The 26263-nt window shown below is 52.7% G+C and overlaps 2 protein-coding genes across 3 annotated transcripts in view; both read right to left on the bottom strand.

Annotated features, from left to right (window-relative positions):
• Window positions 1-6019: 6019 nt before the first annotated feature.
• Window positions 6020-21139, bottom strand: TMEM39B (transmembrane protein 39B). 2 transcript variants are annotated; one of them, XM_014258438.2, is made up of 10 exons: window positions 21062-21139; window positions 18178-18235; window positions 12053-12238; window positions 9769-9988; window positions 9417-9500; window positions 8724-8878; window positions 7672-8008; window positions 7087-7274; window positions 6662-6782; window positions 6020-6425 (listed from the first exon to the last, which is right to left on the bottom strand). In XM_014258438.2, the coding sequence occupies exons 3-10, from the start codon at window positions 12178-12180 to the stop codon at window positions 6189-6191; spliced, it is 1470 nt and encodes a 489-aa protein (XP_014113913.1). In that variant the 5' UTR covers window positions 12181-12238; window positions 18178-18235; window positions 21062-21139; the 3' UTR covers window positions 6020-6188. The 2 variants fall into 2 exon arrangements, with proteins under 2 accessions (XP_014113913.1, XP_005529818.1); XM_005529761.3 differs by lacking the exons at window positions 18178-18235; window positions 21062-21139 and adding an exon at window positions 13683-13740.
• Window positions 21121-26263, bottom strand: part of KHDRBS1 (KH RNA binding domain containing, signal transduction associated 1) — an 18541-nt gene continuing 13398 nt past the window's right edge. Inside the window, exons 8-9 of the mRNA XM_005529762.3 lie at window positions 25413-25471; window positions 21121-21259 (exon numbers count right to left, since the gene is read on the bottom strand). Of these exons, the coding sequence (XP_005529819.2) occupies window positions 21162-21259; window positions 25413-25471 (157 nt within the window). The 3' untranslated portion in view covers window positions 21121-21161. The remainder of the gene's footprint in view (window positions 21260-25412; window positions 25472-26263) is intronic.

Here is a 26263-nt window from a genome sequence, read left to right as displayed (position 1 = left end):
CCCTCCGGCTAATTAACATAAATTGACACTGTCTAATTAACCGTCCCGCCTCATTAGAGCCCGGATGCCACATCCCTGGGAACAGCAGGCACCCCAGCCCTGGCTATCGACGCGTGGTGGCCACGTTCTGCCCCTCGCCAGGCACCGGCCACCCCTGTCCCCCCCAGCGGGAGCGTTCCCATCGCTGTCCCCGTCCCACGGCCCTTGTGAGGCTGCCAGCAGCGATAACGAGATTGGTTCCTAATCCACTTATTCCTGGCTGGAGCAGAGGGCCGGCAGCCTGTTCCCAATTCCCGCCGGGCACAGAGCCCTCCCGGCCCTGGGGCCAGGGGGAAAAACCTCGCTGGGCTCGGTTGTGGGGCAGGGAATGATGCCCAGGAGGGGGGAGGAAAAGCCGCGGGGAGTTGAACCCTCGGGGGAAGGTGGCACCGTCAGCAGCGCGGCCTTGGGAAGCAGCAGGATGAGCAAATCTTGCATCAGCCTGGAAGGGAGATAAGGAGCCCTTCCCAACCCTCACCCGGAGCCGGGAGGGAGCGGCGGGGAGGGAGGGAGGGAGGGGGATGCCTGAGGCAGCGGAGTGCAGGGGAAGGTCACCCCAAGGCGGTGACACCCAGCTCGGCGGGAGGAAGGAAAAGGAAATTTTTCACTTCCCTGTTTGCTCAGGGCTGCCTGGGAAGCGGGGGCCCCGCACAGGTCCCGTCCTGCGCTGCTCTCGCCGCTCCCCACCCGCTGCCACCGGGCTGAGTCACGGCCCCGCACGTCCGACCGGTTTTGGGGGACACCCTCGGGCTGAGCGTGGGAATGTCCTGCCCTCAGCAGCACCCCCGAGCCGGGAGCAGCCCCGGGACTCTCAGTTCCCCAAAAACCACGCTCTGGGGGGGTGTGGGCGCTCCGGGAAAGCTCCCGCTCCTTCCCAGCGTCCTGCGTGTGATCCCCGCCGCCCTGAGCCGTGGATTATAAACTAGGTCAGCCACAGATCCCCAAAAGTGATTGGAATCGGGGAATCGCCGCTCCCTGGGGTGAGCCCGGGGACAGATTTGCTCCGTTCGATGTTTCTTCCGCAGAGCTGGGAGGAAGCTGTGGGTGGAACGGGGACCCCTGGAGCCCCCCGGCAGCGGCGTCGGGGACGGGTCCCACGAGGAGCTTTGGGGACCGGAGGCTCGGGAAGGGCTCAGGAGGCCGGGTCCCCCTGTGAGAAGCTCGGGAAGGAGCCCGGGGAGGATGGATGGAGCTGGGAAAGCCGGGAACGCTGAGCTCGGAGGGCAGGAAGCGGGGCAGGGGCAGGAAGGCAGCCCCGGCTCCGGGCTCGGCGGAAAAGCGAAGGAAGAGCGGAGGAAAGGCTCGAGGCCACCGCGGGAGGAAGCCTGGAGCTGTCCCGGTGCACGTTGTCCCCGCGGGGAGGGGACGGGACACCGAAACTCGCCCGTTCCCTCCCTCCGGCTGCCCACGCCTCTCGTGGGGCTGCAGGTCCTGGCGTGCCCCGTGTCAGCCGCACCTCGGGACTCGTGGGAGATCCCAAAAGAGGGGACCAGGACCCTCGGGACACCCCTTTGGTGGCCGTGGAGGTGGCGCTGCCGAACGCGGGGTCCCTGGCCGGGGTCTGAGCGAGGATTCAGAACCTCCGGGGGTGTAGGGTGGGTTTGGGGTTTCTTACTTTGGAGCTCTGTGAGGACTTTGGGGCTCTGCCTGGGATGGGGCCACCACAGGGCCTGACACCCACCTGGGGGCTGGGCGACATTCCTGACACTGCCCCCCGCTTCTCCACAAATTCGGGAAATGTCCCAACACCCTCCAGAGCCTCCATTCTCCCCCTCTCAGTCCTCAGGCACCTCCAGCTCAGATCACCGGGAATATTCATCTCAAACTGCGGTGGGGGCCGTGTCCCCCATGCCGGGGATGTCACCGCGGTGTCCCCCAGCCCGGAGCAAAGGAGCTGGAGCGCCGGGAGCCGCCGTCCCTCCTCCTGTTAAATATTTATAGCACTGCCGGGGAAAATGGCAGCCGAAACGGAGGGGGAACCGCGGGCGGGAGGGTCCATCTGGACCCCGCAGGAGCCGCTGCCCGGGGCCCGGGGTGCTGCAGGCGCTGTCCCCGCTCCCCTGCACCAGGGCCGCGAGTTTGGTGTCCTTTGATGGGAAAGGCTTGGGGGGGATGGCTCGGGGTCCGCCCGGTCCTTGCTCCGGCTCCTGGCTCCTCATGGCTTGTTTAAATGAGGAAATGAGGACGTGTGTGTAATTGTTAATGAGGATGCTCGGGGTTTGTAATTACGGCTGGACGGGGCATCGTGTGCTGTGGGCTGCCCTGGTTTTGGCCAGGTGAGCCCTGGGGTTGTTCTGGCCAGCCCGGCTTGGTTCAGCATCTCCAAAATTTGGGGGTCCCAAGGGGATCCCGCGGCTCTGGGGCTGGAGGGCAGCAGGGCCCCGGGGATGCTCAGGGATCTCCCAGCCCGGGAATCCTGACAGGATCTGCACTGGGATATTTTTCCCTCCCTCATGCTTTTCCCACCCTTGATCTCACCCCAGACCTGCTGTGCTGTGAGGTGACAGCGAGCAAACGAATCCTTAATTAACCACTTCAGGGATTTGGCTTTAGAAATGTAAAAAAAATATTTGTTAGGGAGGAATTAAAGCTGCCAATCTCTGGATACACGGTGGCACAGCTCAATTGGGATCAACATTGGTTTTGGGGGATGATCCTGTTGCTTCCCACCTTTTTGTCCACAGCAGGAACTGCTGGATGCTGGATTTGGCAGTGAAGCAGCCAGAAATGGGCTGGGGATTTTGGGATGGATGAGGAGGAGCTGGGAGGTCTCCAGTGAGGGGGTTGAGTTGCAGGATCACCCAGAAATCCGGGATCAAACAACCCAGGATCACCCAGAATCCCAGGATCAAACAACCCAGGATCACCCAGAAATCCAGGATCCTTCACTGTGCCGAGCTGGGCTGCGACCAGGCAGGAATTGGCTGCTTGGAGGTCCCAGGAACTGGGATAAGGGTGGGAGACGCGGCCTCCCAGGAATGTTGGGGCGGGCTTTTAGGGGAAAACAACCATTTCCCATCAGCTGCATGCGCTGGGAAGCGGGAGGGGATTCCCGGCGGGCAGCAGGAGGGAGAAGTTTTCCCATTTCGGAGGGCTCAGCCCGGGCATTGCTGAGCCCATGGAGGGAATTTCTGCCGGGAATTTTGCTCCAGCGTGGCCTCTGTCCTGGGTTTCTGTTCTCGGGGACACCCCAGGATGTGTCCTGGCAGATGTGAGCCCCGTGTCCCCGCTGCCCTCCTGGCCGGGGGACCCCCGGCTAAGGTGGGATTGGTCACAATTCATGCGCTTTGATGTCATCACCTGCTCCCGAGGGATCCTCGTTACCTGTTCCTGGCATCTGGCTGCTAATCCCGGGATTAATCCCGCGGCAGATGGAGCCCGGCCAGCCCGGGACCCCCGGCGTGCAGCCCGGGACCCTCGGGGTCACCGAGGCAGCTGAGCCCCAAGCGGAGCCACCTCCGTGGTACTCCCGGGGGAATTCCTACCGGGAACTGCTCTGGGACATCGTCACTGCCTGGGGGCCCTGGGAAAGGGAAGTGAAACGTGTCACTGCTCCCGGTGACAGCTCTGCCCAGCTGCGGGAACAGCGTTTCTGGGAAGCCAAGAATCCCCATGTCCGGCTTCTTCTCGCCCCAGAAATATCCCGAGCGCTCTCGGGGTGGGAAAAAGGGAAGGAGAGGAGGAAATGGCTGCGTGTCTCTATCCTGTGCCCCCCCCCAAATTAATCTCCTTCATTCTCGGGGTTCCGGCAAGGCAGAGGGGAATAAGGGAGATGTCCCCAGGGCTGTGTCGAGGGTCTCTGCCCCCCAGTTCCCAGCCAGGCCCCCCGTCCTGTGGCCGAGTGTCCCACGGCTGCGTGCTAACCCCAGGGTCCCCGCTCAATGGGAGGAAGGAAATCCTCATCCTCGGGAAAGGCTGGACACGGCCGTTTCCTCCCGCCGTGCTGGGGAGGGGGCCGGGGCCCCGGCATCATCCCCCGCCCCATCCCGGCTGGAAAACCCGGCCGGACGGACACTGGGTTTGGTCCTGGTGGGGTCGCACGGGAAACAGGGACAGGCTGGGGGAGCCGCTCCGTGCCCCCCAAACCCGCAGGATCTGCCGGGGGGGCTCCAAGCAGCCGAGCCCTCGGGAATGGGGGTCCCAGCTCCGTGTGGGGGTGGGGGTGAGGGGAGGCACAGTCCCGCGGGCTCCGCACGTCTGGCTCTGCTCCAGCCTTCGCTATTCCCGCTGCTCCTTCCTCTTCCTCGCCCTTCTCCCTGAGCGCTGAGAAACGGCGGCGGCTTCGCTCCGGTGGCCTTTGGTCCCACCGTGTCCCCGCCGTCCCTCGGGCCTCTGCCGGGCACCGACGCCCCCTTTCCCCTCCCCGGTGCCACGGACGATGTCCCGGTCCTGTCCCGGTCTCGATCCTGACCCCAGTCCCGGTCCTGCTCCCGGTCCCGGTTTCCGGACCGGCTCCGGTGCTTGATCTCCGCTTTCGGTGGCAATAATTCCCCCGGCGTGATGGGGCTGGATCGGGAGCGGTGTCGGAAGCGGGACCGGGATCAGCACAGGGACCGGGATCAGGATCAGGACCGGGATCGGGATGGGGATCGGGATAGGGATCGGGATCGGGATCGGGATCGGGATGGGGGCCGGGATGGGGACCGGGATCAGTATCAGGACCGGGATCGGGATCAGGATCAGGATCGGGATCAGGACCGGGATCGGGATCGGGACCGGGACCGGGATCGGGATGAGGATCAGGATGAGGATGAGGATCAGGATCAGGATCAGGATCAGGATCAGTATCAGGACCGGGATCGGTATCAGGATCAGGATCGGTATCAGGATCGGGATCAGGACCGGGATCAGGACCGGGATCGGTACCGGGATCAGGATCAGGACCAGGATAGGGATGGGGACCTGGATCAGGACCGGGATCGGGATCAGGACCGGGATCAGGATCGGGATCAGGACCGGGATCGGGATCGGGACCGGGACCGGGATCGGGATGAGGATCAGGATGAGGATCAGGATCAGGATCAGGATCAGGATCAGGATCAGGACCGGGATCGGTATCAGGATCAGGATCGGTATCAGGATCGGGATCAGGACCGGGATCAGGACCGGGATCGGTACCGGGATCAGGATCAGGACCAGGATAGGGATGGGGACCTGGATCAGGACCGGGATCGGGATCAGGACCGGGATCACGATCAGGATCAGGACCGGGATCGGGATGAAGATCAGGATCGGGACCGGGATCGGTACCGTGCGTGCTGGGCGCCCCCTGGCGGCCTCATGGCCCTGCCGGAACAAAGGCCGGACCCGGGACCCCCCGAGCCCCCCGGGACCCCCTTTTAGGATCCCAGGAACCTCTTTTGGGACCCCCCGGGACCCTCCCGCGGGCAGGGTGCTCGGAACCCCCGCAGCGGCCGCACGGGCGCTGCTCCCGGCAGCGGGGATGGCCCTGCTGACCCGGGCTGGGGCACTCGGGATGAGCCGGGTCCCTTCCTCCTCCTCCTCCTCCTCTCCCGACCCCGACGGGCAGGTTGGGCAGGAGGAGCCTGGGGAGAACACACGACCCGCGGGTAAACGAGCCAAGGGGAGCGGCTGGGGCTCCCCCAAACCCTCCCAGCTCCCCCCGGGTCCCCACATCCACAGGGGACCCCTCAAACCAGGGCACTGCGAGCTGGGGGTTGCTGCAGTTGGGGCTCAGCAATTTGAAAAGAAACATTTTGGAGAAATAACATCACCTTTCCCTACACAGAGCATGGGGAGGGGGCACAAGAGCTCCTGAGGACCCCCAAAAGGATGGGATGAGGATTCACCCCCTCCTGAAGGAACCCAGCTGGGAGCTTTAACACACCTGTAACTCTCACCTTCCACCTCCCACTCCACCCCTGTCAAACCTCAGCACCATCAAAAAATCCCTCCACACACCCAAACAGCAGCAAACCTTTCAGTGGAGGCGGATTCAAACAACAAACACACAAACGACTTGTTGGGAGTAAAAAAATATGTTTTGTTTTTTTTTTTTCCTTTTAATTACATCAGTTATCAAAGAAAACGACAACAAAAAAAAAGCAGTGGTAACAAAAATACAAAGCTCTGAGGGTTTCTTGTTTTTGTTTGCTCTGTAATATGCTGAGAGCATCAGTGCAATTGTTTTAATTTAACTTCTGCTCTGAGTCCCTGCTGGCAGCATAGGAGTAGGCTTTGCCCAGCACCAGCCGGTCCCGCAGCAGTTTGAAGAAGGCGTAGTAATTGCTGAAGAGGATCAGAGCCAGTGAGATCGTCTGGTGCCACTTCTCCGAGGAAATCAGCGAGTAGAGCTGGTAGAAGATGACAGCTCCTTCCAGCAGGATCAAGATGTTGAGGATTCGCAGTGGTTTGCTGAAAAAGAACTGTGGGAGAGCAGGGTGAGGCACCTGGCAGAAGGTGAAACCTTTGGGTGAGGACTGGGAGGATTCCTCGGGACACTTTGGCTCTGGATGGAGTCACAGGGCTGAGATGCTGCCTGAACCCCAGCAACTCCCCTGCCCTGGGCACAGACCCCCAGCTCCACCAGCCTGAGGTGTCCAGGACCACAATCCTGCGGCGTTATCCCTGCTCCCAGCAAGGAGAGGGGAGGAGAGCTTACGTGGAACCTGAAGTGCGAGACGTCCGAGGGCACGGCCACGTTGTAGTGACCCACGGCCTTGTAGACGTTCTTGCTGTGCTTCACCAGCACCCCCTGAGGCCACATGCACTCCTCAGTCCACCTGCAGGGAACAAGAGAATCCTCAATCCCACCTGCATGGGGCACTGGGCTCTGCAGCAGGGAGGAGCACAGGGATACTGCTCCTGGTTTGGGAGTGTCACCACGGCAGTGACAAACTGCAGGTAGCTGTGGCCAGGAGCAACAGGCACCCTGCCAAAAATCAGCTCTGCCTGGCAGGGGACAGTGCCCAGAGTGTCAGTGTCAGCCAACAACTCTGCTCTCACTTTTCTCTGGTTTACTTTAAGGCTGAGCTCCCCACCCACCCAGCAGAAGTGCAGCCTTTAGCCCAGGAGAGAATTCCTTACTGGTGCTGCAGCACGTTGGAGCAGAGGGCCGGATCCACCTTCTGCCAGCAGCCGAGGTGTGCTGCAGCTTTGTGGAGCAGGTCACAGTATCGTGCAGGGAGCAGGTACTGCATGAGGATCACCGAGGTGCTGATGGAAACCAGCAGGAAGAGCTCACAGGACCAGCGTTTGTCGTAGTACTGAGTGTTCTGGGGGGGACAGGAAGTGTTTGGACACTGTGGGACACACCTTTGGACAGCCTCGCCTGCCCAGGGCATCACAACACAGAGCACCTGGGCAGGCAGGTAAAACGAGGGCTCTGCACGGAGCTGTGGATCCTGCCTGGAAAGGAAGAGCCCATGTGGGATGGGGGATGGAGAATTCCTGCAAAATATTTGTGCCATCATCACCAGGACTGGGGAGGCAGCTCCTGATGGTCCCCATGCTGAGCTGACGGAGCACCAGCCCCTCGGGGGACAGGGACAGCCTCACCCCTCAGGCCCATTTACCAGCAGACATTCCGAATTCCATTACCAGGAGCCATCCTCAAGTGTCCTCCCTCACTGTGCCACCACAGCCCAGTGTCACCTCCCAGCCAGGCCTCACCTTGACAAACCACACAGGCACAAAGGCCACGTAGTAGGCACTGAGCATGGAGCTCACCAGCACCTCCTTCATGCGCCAGTTGAAATCCATTTTCAGGAATTCCACCTCGTTGCGGATGAGGTCTGGGGAGAGGCAGCAGGCATGGCTGGGCATGGCCTCCATGCCGTACATCTGCCTCGTGTGCTGCTTCCAGGTCTCCTTGAGCACTGTCAGGTAGTCCCTGCCCCGGGCTGTCACCTCCCCTGTGTCCCTGGGGCCAATGTTGGCCACCTGGGCGAAGAGCCCTGCCTTCCGAAAGTCACAGTTCAGCTGGAGGAAGGGGATGTACATCCCAAACCTGGAAAAACACAGACCTCGGGAGCTGCATCCCATCCCGCTGCCGTCACAGCCCCATCCCAAATTCCCCTCTGGGGTTTTGAGCTGGAAGAGCTCGTGGCTTGGAGCAACCTGGGACAGTGGAAGGTGTTCCTGGCCATGCTGGGTGAGCTTTAAGGTCCATCCTCCGCCCCAACCCAAGTCTGGGATCTCATGATTGATTCCAAAGGGAAACTCCCAAAAAGAGCCCTGAGCTCAAACACAGGCAGCAAACCTCTGTGGATGTTTCCTCCTGCATCTACCAGGGAGGAGGGAGCTATTTCCACTCCAAATATTTCCTTTTGATAGGTAACAAAAATCCAGGAGCTGTTTGAATCCCTCCACCTGGCAGAGGAGGCCAGGAACAAAGGGAAAACCGATCCCTGAGTTCTGTCAGCGCCATGGGAAAACCACACAACCCTTTCCAGAAGACACCAGCAGCAATAATGACTAATAATTAATGCTCACATCAAGCTGAAACAGGGGTCAATGTCCCAGATGTGCCCTGCCACCACGGAATGTGACACAGGAGAAGGGAGAGGTGCAGGGAAAACTCTGTGTGCATGGGCAGGGACACCTTCCACAAACCCAGGCTGCTCCAAGCCTTGGAGCCTTCCAGCTCAGAACCCCACAGGGCTGCAGGGAGCCTCCCCCTGGACTTTGTGTGCATCCCCCAGCCCAGAGCCAGGGATACTCACGGGTAGCACAGGAACAGGAGGTTGAGGAATGAGTAGGTCCTGAAGAGGTGGATGATGGAGCGACACAAACTCCAGCCTGTGCCCGTGAGGACGGCGAAGCGAGTGACCACCAGGAAGATGGAGCGTGGCAGGGAGACTTTGCCACTCTGGGAAGCCTGTGGGACACAGGAGAGAGCTGGGCATTCCCTCTTCTTAAAGGAGAAAACAGTGTGTAAAATCAGAGCTGCCAAGGAAGTGCCAGGGACAAGTTGACACCAGGGCAGGGAGGCTTTCTGTGGAATCCGGGCTTTCCAAAAGCTCTGGAATCTGGGTTTCATTCCTCAGGGAGTGAGGGGAGTTTCTAGTTAAGGCCTGGTAGTGCCCAGCACACTCTCCCGGCACTGTGGATACTTCCACAGTGAGCATCCCTGGCTCTTTCCTGGGGAAAGCTGGAGTGATGGAGAGAGCAGGAAAAGAGCCAAAAGGCAGGAGGGAATCCCAGGCACCACAGTCTGGCTGAGACAGAAATTCAGAGTCAGATAAGGACACAGAGTCAGCAGGAGCAGTGGGCTGGGGAGCTCAGTTCTGTTCTCTGCTCCTCCCACCGCCTGGGATTTTGACTATGGAATACCACAGAGGTCTTTAGGGAGGGATGGAGGAGTCTGGAGTGGCAAAAGTGACACAGAGCTTTATGAAGGACAGCTCTGACTTTACCTCCTTGACCACAGCACCGATGAGCCGCCGTGCCAGCACGATGGTTGTCACCGTCAGCACGTTGAAGTCAATGAGGTGAAAGTTCTGTGGGGACAAAATTAAAATTATTCTGTTTTCATCAGCAGCAGGAACCCACATTCAACACAAAAAGTCCCACATTATTCTCTTCTCCTTGGACTCTCTTCCAAGAGAATGCCAAGCCAGCAGCCAGAACCCAAAAATGTGGGAAACAGGAGTGGCAGGAGCAATCCTGAAGGGTCAGATGCAACTTTTATCAACCATTATCTCCAAAACTTTACATTTAGCGGTCCAAGAGACAGCCTGGGAGCTCCAGCTGCCCTTTGGTGCTTACCAGGGACGTGTGAGAAGGAGGGTGGGAGGGCGGGTACCACCACACTGTCTTGTAGATGTTGATGTAGTGGACGAAGAGGGCGACGAGGTGGCAGAAGAAGAGCTGCAGCTCGAACAGGACGCTCCTCTCCACGGGCAGCTCGGGGATCTTGCAGTGCCGCAGGGGAACGACTGTCTGAGCTGCCAGAGGGGGGCTGGACAGGCCTGTCCCTGAGCCACTCCTGCCAGGGGAAGCCAAGAGCCAGGGGTGAACAGGGGAATGTCCTCCAGCTCCCCCCTCCACAGGTCTCAGATTGATTGGGGAACTCAAGTTATCCCTGGCTGGCACAAATCACAAATTTCAGGCAGATATTTGGACCCAGGACATTTGATATTAAATCTTCTGTGTTGTTCAAACCCAGGGTTGTGTTGTGCTACTCAGTGGCTGCCTTAATTAATTGGAAGCTTTCAGAGCTCAAGTTGATGTTTACATATCTAAGAGTGCTTGAACATGAAAGGCAGAGCAATTACACACAAGCCCTTGTTCATTCTTCACCTTCTGTTCACCTGAGGAGGAAAAACGAGTTTAGCCAGAGGTGCCTCTTGCTGTGTGAGCACGCACACAATCCCAGACTGACCCTCTGGATCAAGGGGAATGAATATCTCCCAGACTGAGCTGCAATGCCTAAATAACAACAGGCAAAGGAATCTGGGTGTGGGCCTCAAAGGAACTGCAGAGCACAAAGTGTAAATCCCCAAATGAAATCTCAATCGTGGAGTGTGGCTGTGGATCCAGGGGGATCAGGCCATGGTTTCAAACAGGAGATGGAGAACCTAAAATAAGGCATTGAGTGAGGGAAAACCTGAGGAGCCTGAGCTGTCTCTCTGAAATGCCCAAATTCCCAAACCCATGGTGATCCAGAGCCTTAGCACTGGCAAATCATGGAATCACAGAATGCTCTGGGCTGGAAGGGACATCAAGGATCATCTAGGGCATGGGCAGGGACACCTTCCCCTATCCCAGGTGGCTCCGAGCTCCATCCAACCCAGGCTTGGACACTTTGAGGGATGCAGCAGCCACAGCTTCTCTGGGAATTCCATTCCAGCCCCTCCCTACCCTCCCAGGGGAGGATTTCTCCCTAAAATCCCATCTGGCAGTGGCAAGCCATTCCCTGTGTCCTGTCACTTCACAGCCTGGCACAAAGCAGAGCTCTCGATGCCTTGGAGGTGAGCTGGGTGTGGGTCTGTGCATTCCCTGCCTGGGATAAGGCCCTGGGTGTGTGCTTTTCCCAGGAAAGGTGGATTGCTCCACCTCCTGTGGCCTTGCAATGACATGTCTGGATAACTGTACCCCTAGAAATTCCTGTCTCAGGGCCCTCAGCTGAGGCAGATTGAACATTTTCTTTGCAGAGTAAATAAAGAACCTCCTGATTATGCTGTTGCTCCTTGGCTTCTCCCTCCTCTGCCCCAGTGACAGAATCCAGCTGATCCTAAAGAACCTCACAGAGCCACATTACCTGACACCAACTTCAGGGCACTGCAGGTGCAACAACTCCAGCTGGGCTCCGGACATAAAATTGTTTCTATTTTTATTTCTCATTCCCTGGTCACTGAAGGGTTTTGAACTTTCCTGGGAGCCTGTCCTGAAGAGTCTCAGGGACACCCATCCTAATGCCAAGGGGTGGTATGGACAAATCAGGGTATAGGAAAAGGGAACTGGGAGTTAACAAGAAAGTGGAATGGTTTCCCAGTCCCAGAGGGCTGGGTTTGATGGGATACTGGCAACAAATTCCTCCCTCTGACAGTGGGGAGGAGCTGGAATGGAACTCCCAGAGAAGCCATGGCTGCTCCATCCCTGGAAGTGTCCAGGGCTGGGCTGGACTGGGGTTGGAATAACCTGGGATAGGGAAAGGTGGGGAAATGTGATGAGCTTTAAGATCAGGGAATGGGATGAGCTTTAAAATCAAGGAATGGGAAGTTTTACTATCAAGGAATGGGACGAGTTCTAAGACCAGGGAATGGGATGAGTTTTAAGGTTGGGGAATGGGATGAGTTTTAAGGTTGGGGAATGGGATGAGTTTTAAGGTTGGGGAATGGGATGAGTTTTAAGGTTGGGGAATGGGATGAGTTTTAAGATCAGGGAATGGGATGAGTTCTAAGGTCGGGGAATGGGATGAGTTCTAAGGTCGGGGAATGGGACAGGCTTTAGGATCAAGGAATGGGATGAGCTCCAAGGTCCTCCCCAGCCAGCCCACTCCACGCCAGAGGCATCCCCAGCTGTCCCTGGTGGCGGGCCGTGCCCGTACCTGGTCCGGGAGCGCACGCCGGTGACGGAGGAGCCCGAGGAGTGTCCGGAGGCTCCGGCAGCTCCGGGCTCGCACAGGGGGTTCCGGCAGTAGGAGGTTCTGTTGGGACCCCGGCGTCCCCCGGCCATTCCCAGGAGTTTGGGGAATTCCTGGCTGCTCACTGTGGGCTGGGCTCGGCCCTCACCACTGCAGGGAGACATTGAGCATGTATTAATTATAATTTCTTAATTGCTATTTCTTATTGAGAGTTCCAGGCCTCTCCATCACCACCCCATTGCTCCAGGATAATCCTAATTTCTCCAGACATTTTTTCTCTGTCTGCCACATTTCCCCAGGCCATGGATGCAACCCCAAGGAGCTCCAACCTTGCTGAGGTGCTGGGAATTCATCACTTTAAAAGGAATTCCATCTGCATCCCTGTGGTGTCAGACTCCAGAGAAGCTCAACATTTCGCCCCAATAATTCTGAAAACTGGGATATTTTGGTATCATCTTGTGTTGGAACTGAAGGTTACAGCTCTTTAAAATGATTCTTTTCTTTTTGACTCTTTAAGATGGGAAAATACATCACATTTTTAGGGTACTTGATTTATGTTCTGATGGCACTGAGGTCAATGGGGTCAGCCCAAATTCAGCTTTTCCAGTGCTTGTTTGCCACACACAAAACTCATCCCGAGGTTTTTCAAACTTTCTGGATGCTGTTAACCTCAGGAGAATCCACACAAGTGACAAAAAAACCCCATTTCCAAGAGAAATCTGAGCTGTGAGGGAAACTCAGGGCAGATCAATGACTGCACATTTCTTTTCCTGGTGGATCATTTCCAGCTTGCACTGCTTCGGAATTTGCATCTGGAGCAACAAGATACGTGCTGAAGGTTTAGAAACTGATCCCAAAGGAGTTTTAAAGCTGATGCTGAGCTCGGGAGTTCTCCAAAAACCCCTTCCTAGAGCTGGATCTTGTTTTGGGGAGCTGCTGGGATCGTTTTTGGGAACTGCAGAAGCTCTGGGAGCTCCAAGGAGGCTCTGAAGAAGCAGTTGAAACTGTGAGGGCACAGACTGGGGGGAATTTGGAGTCCGGAGAGGCGCAGGAAGGAACCACGAAGGCTCCAAGAGGGAAATGGGAAATGTGGGGGCACAGTGGGGGCTGTAAACGGAAATTTGGGCGTAAAACTTGGGGTCAAAGGGGCTGTAAAAGGGAAATGTGGGACACAAACGGGGGCTGCAGGAAAACACTGGGGACCACAGGGGCTCTGAGGGAGCTGTGAGAGAGAAATCTGGGGACCGAGCGGGGCTGCACAAAAGCTGAGAGGGCCGGGGGGCTGCAGCGGGACCCTGGGGGGCTTTAAAAACCCGACCGGCCTACTCAGGACCCGCACGGGAGCGCCACGGAAGGCTCCGAGGGCGCTCTGTGAGCGCTCCCCGAGCCCGCGGGGCTCTGAGGGGCTCGGGGGCTCCGGGCGAGGCCGCGGCGAGGGAGCCGCCCCCCTCAGCGCGGCGGGGCGGGCCGCGGGGCTCTCCCGCGCCGCGCCCGCCCCCCGAGCCCTGGCCGGGCGGCCGCCGGGCGGGTTCCCTCCAGCCCGTTCCGCCCGTTCCCCCCACGGCCGCGCTGCCCCCGGCCCGGCCCCCCTCACCCATCGCCGGCCGCCGCTCCGCCTGCGCCGGGCACAATATGGCGGGCGGGGCGCGACGGCAAGCGGCGCGGGACAAAGCTGCTGCGGGGAGCGAACGCGGGAAAAAAAGCCACGCCCTTCGCATGGCCACGCCCACCCGGCCACGCCCAGCGGGGCCCGGCGGTGTCACCGGGAAAATGCCGGCAGCGTTCCTCGGTATTGCCGGGAATGAGGAATCCCTCCCTGCTCCAGGTTCCTCCGCGCCGCGGTTCGGTGCTGTCATTCACCTGGAAGGGTTTAGAGCGCCCTCCAGGTGTGGTTTATTCCCAATTCTCCGCTCGGTTTTGTGGGGGTTGATGTTTCGGCGCGGATGGGTCCATATAAAACTGAGCCAGCCCTGCCTAGGCTGGAGGAAAAAGCGGCCCTGGAATGGATGGACTTGCACAGAGCCGAGCTTTGCTTCTTTTCTGGTGTTTTTTTGGCTGTACAGAGAGGTCTGGAGTGCCCATCCCTGCAGGTGTCCAACCGGTGGGGATGGGGACAGATCTTGGAGCGCTTTTCCAACTTAAACTGATTCTGGGGCTGTGCAAAACCATCAAAAATCAGGAGTGGCCAAACACCTGATGTTTAAGAGGATCCTCTAAAGGTACCAGGAGATCCCTAAAAATACTGTCAGGCTAAAAAATGTATCTGGAATGTGATGGATGAACCTTTTTCGGTCGTGTCTAGTTCCAAATTCAGTGGTAAAATGAACACTTCCATCAGGAAACAGTTTATATTTCAGTTTTCCAACAGGCAGCTGGAGATCCAAGGGAATTCCCAGGATCCAAGGGAGGCTCTGGTGTTCTCCAACACTCCCAAAAAACCTGGCAGATTCCCATTTTCCAGTCACAGCAAACAGTGTTTGAACTGATCCTCGAGCAGCTCCTGGGAGATTCATCCCTCTTGGCAAAAGGAGCAAAGGGAGCATGGAAATCATCCTTTTCCATGTGAAAACATATGGAAAGCTCAACTGAGCAGCACAGTTCTGTGCTCACACCCAGGGAACTTCCCGAGGGGAAAAATTCAGGAATAACATCCCCATCCTGGATGGAAGCCCCCAGGGACACTGGCCAAGCTGCAGGAATTCTTCCCCCTCACCACCCACGGCTCAGCCGAGGTGTTGGAGCTTGAGCCATGAAGGAGAAACTCCCTGAGCTCTCTTTTCCTCCCCAAAAGCTTCAGCTGGAGAATTCCCTGCTCTCCTCCTCCAGAGCCACTCCAGGCTGCTGAAATCACCCTGCATCCCAAGGTTTTTTTTTTTGGGAGAGCAGCAAGAGGGGTTAAGGAAGTAAAAAATTACATTCCAGTTATTTTTTCTTGGCAGATGCTCTCATATAAATTTCAAATTTGTTCAAATCTAGACAAGGAATCCAGCTGTGCTCTCCAACTCAGCCAAGCTAAGGAATTTTGGAGGGGTGCACTGAGGTAAAAGATCAAACCACTGTGCTTTCAGTCAGGCTGAGATATAAAAAAAATCCCAGGAAAGCTGTGGAATTCCCATCCCTGGAGCATTCCTGGAGTGTTGGATAGCGGAAAGTGGCCCTGCCATGGGACTGGAGCAGCTTTTTAAGGTCCCTCCCACCCCAAAGCATTCCCTGAATCCATGATTCCATAGAATAAAGCTCAGAGCCACTCGCTTTATTGAAATAATCCAAACAGAAAATGGAAAGCAGGGGTAAGGAACAGGGGATGAGGCTCTTTCCAGGAAAAGCTGCTGGGGATGCCTCTGGAATTCCAGCTGGAGAGTTTTCCTCGGATTCACTCCCCACTAAGGACAAAACCCAGGTTTGTGCCAGCTCCAAGCAAGGCCAGGCTGAGGTTTTCCAGGAGGCTGGAGGTTTTCCCACTCAGGGAAAAGGCCCAGGAAGATGGGAATGCCGAGGCACAGAGCAGGAGGATGTTCCCAATCCAAGCTCCTCCTGACAAAACCAGGTTTTTGTTGGGAAACACTTCCAGAGAGGAGACATGGACAGAGCCAAGAACAACAGGGGCTTTTCTCTGGGTTGGGGCCTTTCCCAAAATCCTACAAATAACAGGATGTGGATGAGCCCTTTGGGAAAACAGGGAGAGGAAAAGATCTCTGGCACTTGGGAGTGGAATTCCATCAGGAAAGGGAAGGTTCTCCAGGTTACTGAGGTGACTCAGACTCCCAGGAATCTCCATCCCTCCCAAATCCCTGCATCACCCCCGGAATGTTTGGCTAATTAGAGCATCTCTGAGAGGCACATCCGACGCTGAGGGCTTATTTTGGGATCTCAAATGAGCTCTGGCAGGCTCCAGGTCTAAAATCTGCCTGGAAAAGCGCTGGAAGAGGGAAGGAAAGAGGGAGGGAGCTGTCTGATCCAAGGAATGTTTGCAAAACACTCCCAGCACATCCAGTTATTTCAATGTTCACATTTCCATCCTGCCATAACATTCGAATCCTTCCCATCAACATCCCACAAAAAAAGCAAGGCACGAGCTGGGTTATTCCAAAGGCAGCGTCACAAGATCCATTTGGGAATAAACTGCATCCTAAGAGATGATCTCTAGCAAATCTTTTCCACTTGACCTAAAAGCTGTGCCTATTAAGAGAGAAATGGGAAAGATTGGTGCGTTGCCACTGAAATTGATGCTCCAATTCCACGGGAAGTGAAGATGGATTTGATAACCAGGCCACAAATCAAGGCCTGTTATCATTTCCCTCCTGGCAGGATGCAATTTTCAAAGTGTGGGAATTCAGGATGAACTCCTTGCTGCAGCATTCCCACAAATTCGCTCTTCCCTGTTCCTGATGCTCCTGAGGTGACAGGGGCTCGTTTGGGAGCTTTGTAATTCCCTATAAAATTGGATTTATCCTTGGATGTCCCGTGCTCGGCTTGGCTTTGGGCTTTTCCAGCATTTCCAGGGTGGATTCCTTTGTAATTTTTATTTATGGAGCTCAGATTTCCAGGGATATCTCAGGGGAAGCATTTGCTGTTCCCAAAGGAATCCCGTGGGGGGGAATTGTGCTGATGTCATCACCCCCAACCACTTCCAGCCACTTAACAAAGTGATTTTTTTAGGGAATCATCTCTGTTCCATCCCTGGAAGCGTTCCAGCAATTTGGGAGAGGGGAAGGAATCCCTGCCCATGGGAATTTAAGGCTGCCCCAACCCCAAACCATTCTGGGATTGTGAAATGCATGCCAGGATCACTGAGGGAGATTCCCTGGCAGGATTCCATAAAAACAAATCCCAGCAGCCACATCCCATTCCAGAGTCCATGGATGAGAAGAGGAAGGGCTGGAACTGGCAAGGTTTAAAGATCTGCAGCCTGGAATTTTACTGGATTGTGGTCTCCTGTGGGAATCCCTGAGCCATTCCCAGAGCCTGGGAACTCCTGAGCCAGAGCCTGGGAATTCCTGAGCCATTCCCAGAGCCTGGGAACTCCTGGGCCAGAGCCTGGGAACTCCTGAGCCATTCCCAGAGCCTGGGAACTCCTGAGCCATTCCCAGAGCCTGGGAACTCCTGAGCCATTCCCAGAGCCTGGGAACTCCTGAGCCATTCCCAGAGCCTGGGAATTCCTGAGCCATTCCCAGAGCCTGGGAACTCCTGAGCCATTCCCAGAGCCTGGGAATTCCTGAGCCATTCCCAGAGCCTGGGAATCCCTGAGCCAGAGCCTGGGAATTCCTGAGCCATTCCCAGAGCCTGGGAATTCCTGAGCCAGAGCCTGGGAACTCCTGAGCCAGAGCCTGGGAATTCCTGAGCCATTCCCAGAGCCTGGGAACTCCTGAGCCATTCCCAGAGCCTGGGAATCCCTGAGCCATTCCCAGAGCCTGGGAACTCCTGAGCCAGAGCCTGGGAACTCCTGAGCCATTCCCAGAGCCTGGGAATTCCTGAGCCAGAGCCTGGGAATTCCTGAGCCATTCCCAGAGCCTGGGAATTCCTGAGCCATTCCCAGAGCCTGGGAACTCCTGAGCCATTCCCAGAGCCTGGGAACTCCTGAGCCATTCCCAGAGCCTGGGAATTCCTGAGCCAGAGCCTGGGAATTCCTGAGCCAGAGCCTGGGAACTCCTGAGCCAGAGCCTGGGAATCCCTGAGCCAGAGCCTGGGAATTCCTGAGCCATTCCCAGAGCCTGGGAATTCCTGAGCCATTCCCAGAGCCTGCTGTGCTCCTGGAGCACCGGGTAACAAATCCCAAGGCTTGGGAAGCACAGAACCTTTAAGGCCTCTCATTCCATGAAATCCAGCTCCCCCCTGCTCACAAATCCCTGCATCCCAGCTCCAAGGCGCAGATCCCATCCCAAAATCCTTTAAAACCCCCCAAAACCTCAGCTGAGGAGCCTCCTCCACGCCCTGACCTCTGCCAGAGCAGCAGGCAGGGAAGCAGCTTCCCTCCTTTTTTTATTTAATTCGTGTGGATCCAAGGAAAAACTGGAATTTAGCAGCTCAGATGGTGCCACCCCCACGCTGGGAACTCAACAAGGGGTTGTAAAAAATCCCCCAAAACTCACCCAGCTGGCGCTGCTCCTCCTCCTCCTCCTCCCCCCGCTGAGTCACGGCGCCAAATCCCTGCAAATTAAAGGAAAAAAAAATAAAAAATCGTGAGGATCCTCAACAGAAGCAGAGATACCAAAAAAAATCTTCACAGAAAATAATAATAATAAGAATAATAATAAAAAAAAAAAAGGATAAAGAAGGAAAAAGATTCCTGCATGCAATTACACATGAAGGAAAAACATGCAAGTTCAGCTGAGCTATGGACATTTCACAGGAAACAGCAATACTGGGGGGGCTAAAAATTGATATTTTCAAACAACTGAGCAGAATTTGGGGTTTGGTTGGTTTTTTGTTTTTTTTTTTTTGGCAGTAGCAGGACTAGCTTGGATTCATGTTCATTTTACATCTTTTATCCTTTAAAAATTCAGGATATTTAAAAGATTCCTTTTGGCCCACATTCCATCCCAGTGCATCTGCCAAGGGCACATTATTAAATAAAGTTATTGCTAATTTATGCCGGAGCCATGTGGGTTGGTTTAAATGTTTATATTTAAAACATTTTTTTTTCTTTTTTTCATAGTTTTTTTTTTGGGTTTTGGTTGGTGTTTTTTGTCCCCTTTTGCATTAAATTAACATCTGAAGGGTCGGCTGGGTAAAAAAGTTTACGTCACAGGTTTATGGAAAAGAGAAATGTGCTATATTAAAATCAGACATTTAGGTTACCTTTTGGGATTTGCGATGCCTGTTAGCTTTACACATCCTGATTTCTCCTGCTGATAATTTTCCTTTAAAAGGGGGGGCATAGGCTGATCTTTTCATCACATTATGCCCTGAAAGCTGACTCCAAACCAGTGTTGAAAATTCAGTTATTTGCACTTTAATAACAATCTACAAATACAACTTTTGTGGTTTTTGGTTTGTTTTTTTTTTCCTTTTTATTTTTTTAAATATTCCCCTCTGTTCATGCGCTGCAGTTTGTTGGTTTTGTTGTTTTTTTTTTTTTTTCCCTAAAGTTCTATTTTTCACCCCCAAGCAGTTTAATCCTCTCCCCTTAAAATTCCAAATTCATCTGCTGGATGGGAAATAACAAACCATGAAGCCTTTATTTTTAAATATAAATATATTAAATATTTCTACATCCACACCCTCTCAGAAAGGATTTAAGGAGCAGCTGCTGCACCATTCACCAACAAAAAATTCATTTTTAAAGTGTTTTTTTTCCAAGGAAAAGCTGCTTTGGAAACATCATCTTAGCCAAGGGGGGGTTACAGAAAGCAAATTCCTTGGAATTCTCAGCAATCCTACTTAAACCAGCCTCTGGAATATTCTCTGAGGCCACCTGAAATCTGAATCATCGAGCAAAGAACCATCACACGCTTTCCAAATTCAGATTTCTGCCTCAAAACTGCTTTCAGCAACTTCCAGGGGGTGAAAAACAATTTTTGTTTTGTCTTTTTCATATTTTTTTTTAAAAAGAAATTTAAGCTTGAAAAAAAATTTTGTTTTCTCACGAGAATTACCAAAAGACCACCATTTTTTTAAAAAAAAATGCCTCCACGGTTTTAAAATAAATAATAAATAATAATAATAATAATAAAAAAAGACAAATTAATTTTAGCATGAATTTAAAAGTTGTTTGAAAAATAAAAATAAAACCTCCAAAAAACAAATGACAATTCATCACATTTACTTTGATTAAAAAAGGACTAAACTTTATTGACAGATTGAGACAGACATTTTGACACGTTTTGAGCTACCTAGTTAGGCAGACTTTACACAAAATGTAGCATTTTTCTCTTCCAGAACAGAGTGGGAGGACAGTGTAACAAATCCAATTAGGACTTTATCTTATGTACAAAGTGAAATTTGGGATTGTTTTTTTGTCTGTTGTTTTGTTTTTGTTTTTGATTTTATTTTTTTACAGCTGCAGTGTCCCTTTTTATGAGAAGCTCGTGCTGAGATACACTTGAACAAGTGGCTGGGACTTCTTAAAATTGAGATTTTTTTTTTTTCGGGGCAAGTTTGAGATTTTCATCAGATTTTCTGCCCCAAAGTGCTACAAAAAAAAGAGAATTTTACAGGCCTACCCATGGATTATTATTTCTATCGAACACTGGGCAATTAGAGCCATATTTTGGGGTTTTTTTCCCTTAAAAATTGTTCATTTAGAACCAAACTAAAACCCCTCTCCACTGGAAAAATATTCCCAAGCATATCTCAACACTGCATGGGGGCTAGATTTCAAAATCCACATAAGAAAAGTCAATTTTTTTTACCAACCTAATTTTTCCTTTTAAGTCAATTCTCTTTAGAAAATGCTATTTAATTTGTTTGGAGGATCCTTTAGGTTAAAATTTAAACTTCAAGATTCACCAGCAATCTCCTTTTAAAGGTTTGGCATCTGAAGTTATTTTTTTGTTTTTTAAATGGTGGCAGCCACTACTGTAACATTATGATTTTAATTCTTAAAAAAATAACCCTGAATTTTGAAATGTAGCCTACTTTGGGATTCTGCAACTACAACCTTTATGGGTTCCTTTAAAACAAACTTTAAAAGTTTTAACAAAACCTTAAGTTCAGAACTAAGCAAAGCATGTCACTTTGGAAACTAACATTTTTAAACTTTTTTTTTTTTTAGTTTTTTTTGTTTGTTTGTTTTCCTTAAAAAAGTTACATTTTTTTTTAACCTAAAATGACAAAGAAAGAAAAGCCATCTACACACTGAAGAAGAAGAAGAAGAAAAAAAAATAATAATAATAATAATAAAAATTAAAAAGTTTTCCTCTAAATCTATTTAAATTCATCTCGAGAAGTCACTACATACAGAAGCCAAAATGCAGGGTGAGGATGGAGTGGGAGGAAAAAAAGGGCCAGGAAGAAAAACAGGGAGACAATTACTTGTCTGCTGTGGGTAAAGCAACGGGAATCCTGGGAGATACAAGAACCAGTTACAACTGTTTGCTCCTAAATGGGGATTTTTTCCCTCATTTTTTGTGTTTTAGTAGCGTCCGTAGGGGTGCTCTCTGTAGCCCCCCTTAACTGGCCTGGCCGGAGGGGCCTTCAGGGAGGGCCGGGTTCCATTCCAGTCATCTTGGCCTGTGGGGAAAAGGAGGAGAAAGTCAAGGATGGGATGGATGGAGGGAGAGTCCTAAAAATGGGATGGGAAAGGTGGTGGGAGCCCCCAGAATCCAGCTTGTGATCCAGCAGAACTGCTCCTGATCCCCTCAAATCCACCAAAACAGATCCTGATTCCTTCAAAACCCAGCTTGTGATCCAGCAAAACTGCTCCTGATCTCCTAAAATCCACCAAAACAGATCCCGATTCCTTCAAAATCCAGCCTGTGATCCACCAAAACTGCTCCTGATTCCCCCCAAATCCAGCAGAACTGCTCCTGATCCCCTCAAATCCACCAAAACAGATCCTGATTCCTTCAAAACCCAGCTTGTGATCCAGCAAAACTGCTCCTGATTCCCTCAAAATCCAGCTTGTGATCCACCAAAACTGCTCCTGATCCCTCAAAATCCAGCTTGTGATCCAGAATAGCTTCACCAAAACAGATCCTGATTCCTTCAAAATCCAGCTTGTGATCCACCAAAACTGCTCCTGATTCCCCCCAAATCCACCAAAACAGATCCTGATTCCTTCAAAATCCAGCTTGTGATCCAGCAAAACTGCTCCTGATCTCCCAAAATCCACCAAAACAGATCCTGATTCCCTCAAAATCCAGCTTGTGATCCACCAAAACTGCTCCTGAGCTCCCAAAATCCAGCTTGTGATCCAGAATAGCTTCACCAAAACAGATCCTGATTCCTTCAAAATCCAGCTTGTGATCCAGCAGAACTGCTCCTGATCTCCCCAAATCCACCAAAACTGCTCCTGATTCCCTCAAAATCCAGCTTGTGATCCACCAAAACTGCTCCTGATTCCCCCCAAATCCAGCAAAACTGCTCCTGATCCCTCAAAATCCAGCTTGTGATCCAGCAGAACTGCTCCTGATCCCCTCAAATCCACCTTGTCATCCACCAAAACTGCTCCTGATTCCCCAAAATCCACCCTGTCATCCAAAAAACCACCTCCCAATTCCCTCAAAATCCAGCTTGTGATCCAGCAGAACAGCTTCACCAAAACAGATCCTGATTCCCTCAAAATCCACCAAAACAGCTCCTGACCCCTCAAAATCCAGCTTGTGATACACCAAAACTGCTCCTGATCCCTCAAAATCCACCAAAACTGCTCCAGATTCCTCCAAATCCACCTTTTCATCCACCAACACAGCTCCTGATCCCCCCAAATCCAGCTTGTGATCCAGCAAAACTGCTCCTGATCCCCAAAATCCAGCTTGTGATCCACCAAAACTGCTCCTGATCCCCAAAATCCTCCCTGTCATCCACCAGAACTGCTCCTGATTCCCTCAAAACCCACCAAAACAGCTCCTGATCCCCCCAAATCCACCCTGTCATCCAGCAAAACTGCTCCTGATCCCCTAAAATACCTCTCTCAGAACACCTTGTGATCCCCCAAAAGTGATGAATCAAAACAGCTCCACCAAAATAGCTCCTGATTGCCCAAAATCCAGCAAAACAGCTCCTGATCTCCTGAAACAGCTCCACCAAAAGACCTCACTGATCCCCCAAAACAGCTCCCTCAAAACATTTTGTAATCCCCAAAACAGCTCCAGCAAAAGAGCTTGTGGTCCCCAAAATCCAGTTTATAATCCCCTGAAACAGCTCCACTAAAACGTTATGATCCACCAAAAGTGATGCCCCAAAACAGCTCATGAGCCCTCAAAACAGCTCATGATCCCCCAAAACAGCTCCAAAGAAGGTCATGACCCCCCAAAGCTATCCAAAACAGCTCATGTTTTTCCCCAAAATCCAGCTCATGATCCCCCCAAAACAATTTGTGATCACCCAAGGCAGGGTCACCCGGAGCAGGTGACATGGGGACAGCTCCAGGTGGGGTTGGGATGTCTCCAGAGGGAGGTTCCAGCTGTTCCAGGGCTGCAGGGAATGAAGTTCCTCCTCAGGGTGAGGTGGAACTCGTTGTGTTTTAATTTATGGCCACTGCTCCTCGTCCTGTCCCCGAACAGAGCCTGGCACCATCCTCTGACACCCCTTGGGGACATCTTTTGGGAGCAGACAGATGCCAGTGCTGCACCAGCACAGGACACAGCACATCCCAGTCCTGGGACAGTGGAAGGTGTCCATGGCAGGGGATGATCTTCAAGGCCCCTTTCACCCCAAACCATTCCAGGATTCCATGAAAAAAGCAGAGTTTACTCGCAGCACCCACCCCTGGGAGCTGTCCCTGCCAGTTCTGAAATCCAATGTCCCAAGACACCAAACCCGTTCCTCCCACCCTGTTCCCACTTTCTCCAACTGTCTCCAGCCCAGTTTGGTGATTTATTCCCTAATTTCAGGGAAGCTGTGGATAAACAGATTGGATTAACAGTGCCAAGTGTCCAAGGAGCATCGTGGCCTCCCAGTCCCGGCCAGCTCCAAGACAGCAGGAGGCTCTTTGTGCTCTGGGAGTGACACAGGCACAGCAAAGCCAGGGAAGAGCCAGTTCCTGGGAGCAGCTGTCTGGAAAACTCCTGGATTTGGGTTTAAACCTGGAGCAGGGAATGCCATGAGGCTCCTGGACTTGAATTCAAACCTGAAGCAGGGAATGCCCCAATGCTCCAGGATTTGAATTCAAACCTGGAGCAGAGAATGCCCCAAGGCTCCTGGATTCAAACCTGGAGCAGGGAATGCCATGAAGCTCCAGGATTTGAATTCAAACCTGGAGCAGGGAATGCCATGAAGCTCCAGGATTTGAATTCAAACCTGGAGCAGGGAATACCATGAAGCTCCAGGATTTGAATTCAAACCTGGAGCAGGGAATGCCATGAAGCTCCAGGATTTGAATTCAAACCTGGAGCAGGGAATGCCATGAAGCTCCAGGATTTGAATTGAAACCTGGAGCAGGGAATGCTATGAAGGTCCAGGATTTGAATTCAAACCTGGAGCAGGGAATGCTATGAAGGTCCAGGATTTGAATTCAAACTTGGAGCAGGGAATGCCCCAAGGTTCCTGGATTTGAATTCAAAGCTGGAGCAGGGTGAACAGGAGACAACAATTCTGCTTCCCTGATTCTGCCAGGAATGAATTCCCAATTCCCAGGGATCTCCAGCTGCTCAGGAATGTCACTACCTGCACTCACTCAGCTGTGAAAGGCACGGGTTCCAGCCACATGGAATTCCATGCCTTTCAGCAGCTCTCTGGAGAGCTTTGGGAATTTGGTCTGGAAAATTCCTTGGGGTCCTGTCCCAATTTCCCTGTGAGGAGCAGGAAAATCCTGTCCAGCAACAACAGAACTCAGGATCATCACCACAAATCCAGAGTCAATCCTGGAGCAGCCTTGGGGAGGAAAATGAACTCTGGCTCAGCCCAGAGCAACACAGGCTGGTTTGGGGACACAGGACAAGGATTCCTTCCCATTGCCACATCCAGATGCCATTCCAAGCCTGGATATGGGAACTGGCCTCAAAAGTAAATGCAGCCACAGCTGAGGAGAGCAGGAGGCAGGAAGGGAACCTTTGGAATGTCTTCCCAAGGAAACAGGGAATGAATTCCTTGTTTTACTTTTCCTGTTGAACTTTATCCCAACCCATTCATTCCCTCACTTTTACCCTTCCCATTCTCTCTCCATGCCATAAGTGGGGAGGGATTCAATGAGGTGACCCTTTGGGGTTAAATCACAAAATTTTGGCTCAGCCCAGCCTAAGTTGGGAGTTTTACATAATTTAGATTAGCTGAGCTTTGCCTACTGAGCCCAACTGGCTCCACACAGCCAAGGAGAGGCCTCCTGATGACATCTACATCCAAATGTTGGGCAGATCTACAGCCCAGAGTCAGGATTTGTGAGGATAAGGGAAGCAGATGGAACCATATCAAATCCAGCCATGAAAACCAGACTGCAGCACAAGTGCTGTGGGTGGAAATCCAGACCTCCTGAAATATTCTAAAGCTACAAAGAAAGGAAGACATTTCCAGAATTAAAAAATGAATTTTTTTTTTAAAAGCACCACCTTTGAGACAATCAAGATTGAGAAGAATCTAAACCCAGAGATGGGTGGTCCTTATGCTAAGACCTAAATAAAAACACCACAAGAACCACTTGAGATTCTTCTCAGTTTTTTTTATCCATTGGAAAACTGACCACAAGCAATTCCCAACCCCTTCCCTATCCCAGAATTCCCAGACATACCATAAGCTTCATAGGTTTCTGGTGCCTCCCCATGTCCATAATCATAATATTCTGTATCCCTGGAAAAGCAACGAGGTGGTTACACACAGGGAAATCCCATTCCCGATGCTCGGTGTCATTCCCTGGATTCCAGCAGAACTCTACAGCTCAGGAATGTTTCTATTGGCTTCAAATGGGATTTAAAAAAAGGGAAAAAAAGGGGGAAAAGGGGGGAAAAGGGGGGGAAAAAGGGGGAAAAAGGGGGGGAAAGGGGGGGGAAAAAGGGGGAAAAAAGGGGGAAAAAAGGGGAAAAAGGGGGAAAAAGGGGGGAAAAGGGGGGAAAAGGGGGGAAAAGGGGGGGAAAAGGGGGGAAAAAGGGGGGAAAAAGGGGGGAAAAGGGGGAAAAAGGGGGGAAAAGGGGGGAAAAGGGAGGGAAAAAGGGGGGAAAAGGGGGGGGAAAAGGGGGGAAAAAAGGGGGGAAAAGGGGGGAAAGGGGGGGAAAAAGGGGGGAAAGGGAAAAAAGGGGGGAAAAAGGGGGGAAAAGGGGGGAAAGAAGGGGAAAAAGGGGGAAAAATGGAAAAAGGCGGGAAAAGGGGGGAAAAGGGGGGAAAAAGGGGGAAAAGGGGGGAAAAGGGGGGAAAAAAGGGGGAAAAAGGGGGGAAAAAAAAGGGGAAAAAAGGGGAAAAGGGGGAAAAAGGGGGAAAAAGAGGAAAAGAAAGGGGGAAAAGGGGGGGAAAAGGGGAAAAAAGGGGAAAAAGGGGGAAAAAGGGGAAAAGGGGGAAAAAAGGGGAAAAAAAGGGGAAAAAGGGGGAAAAGGGGGAAAAGGGGGAAAAAGGGGGAAAAAGGGGGAAAAGGGGGAAAAGGGGGAAAAG

The sequence above is a fragment of the Pseudopodoces humilis genome, chromosome 27, assembly GCF_049639895.1.
Source record: "Pseudopodoces humilis isolate 2021_Gansu_Grassland_sample_001 chromosome 27, ASM4963989v1, whole genome shotgun sequence".
NCBI lineage: Eukaryota > Metazoa > Chordata > Aves > Passeriformes > Paridae > Pseudopodoces > Pseudopodoces humilis.
This window is presented reverse-complemented; position numbering and strand designations above follow the sequence as displayed.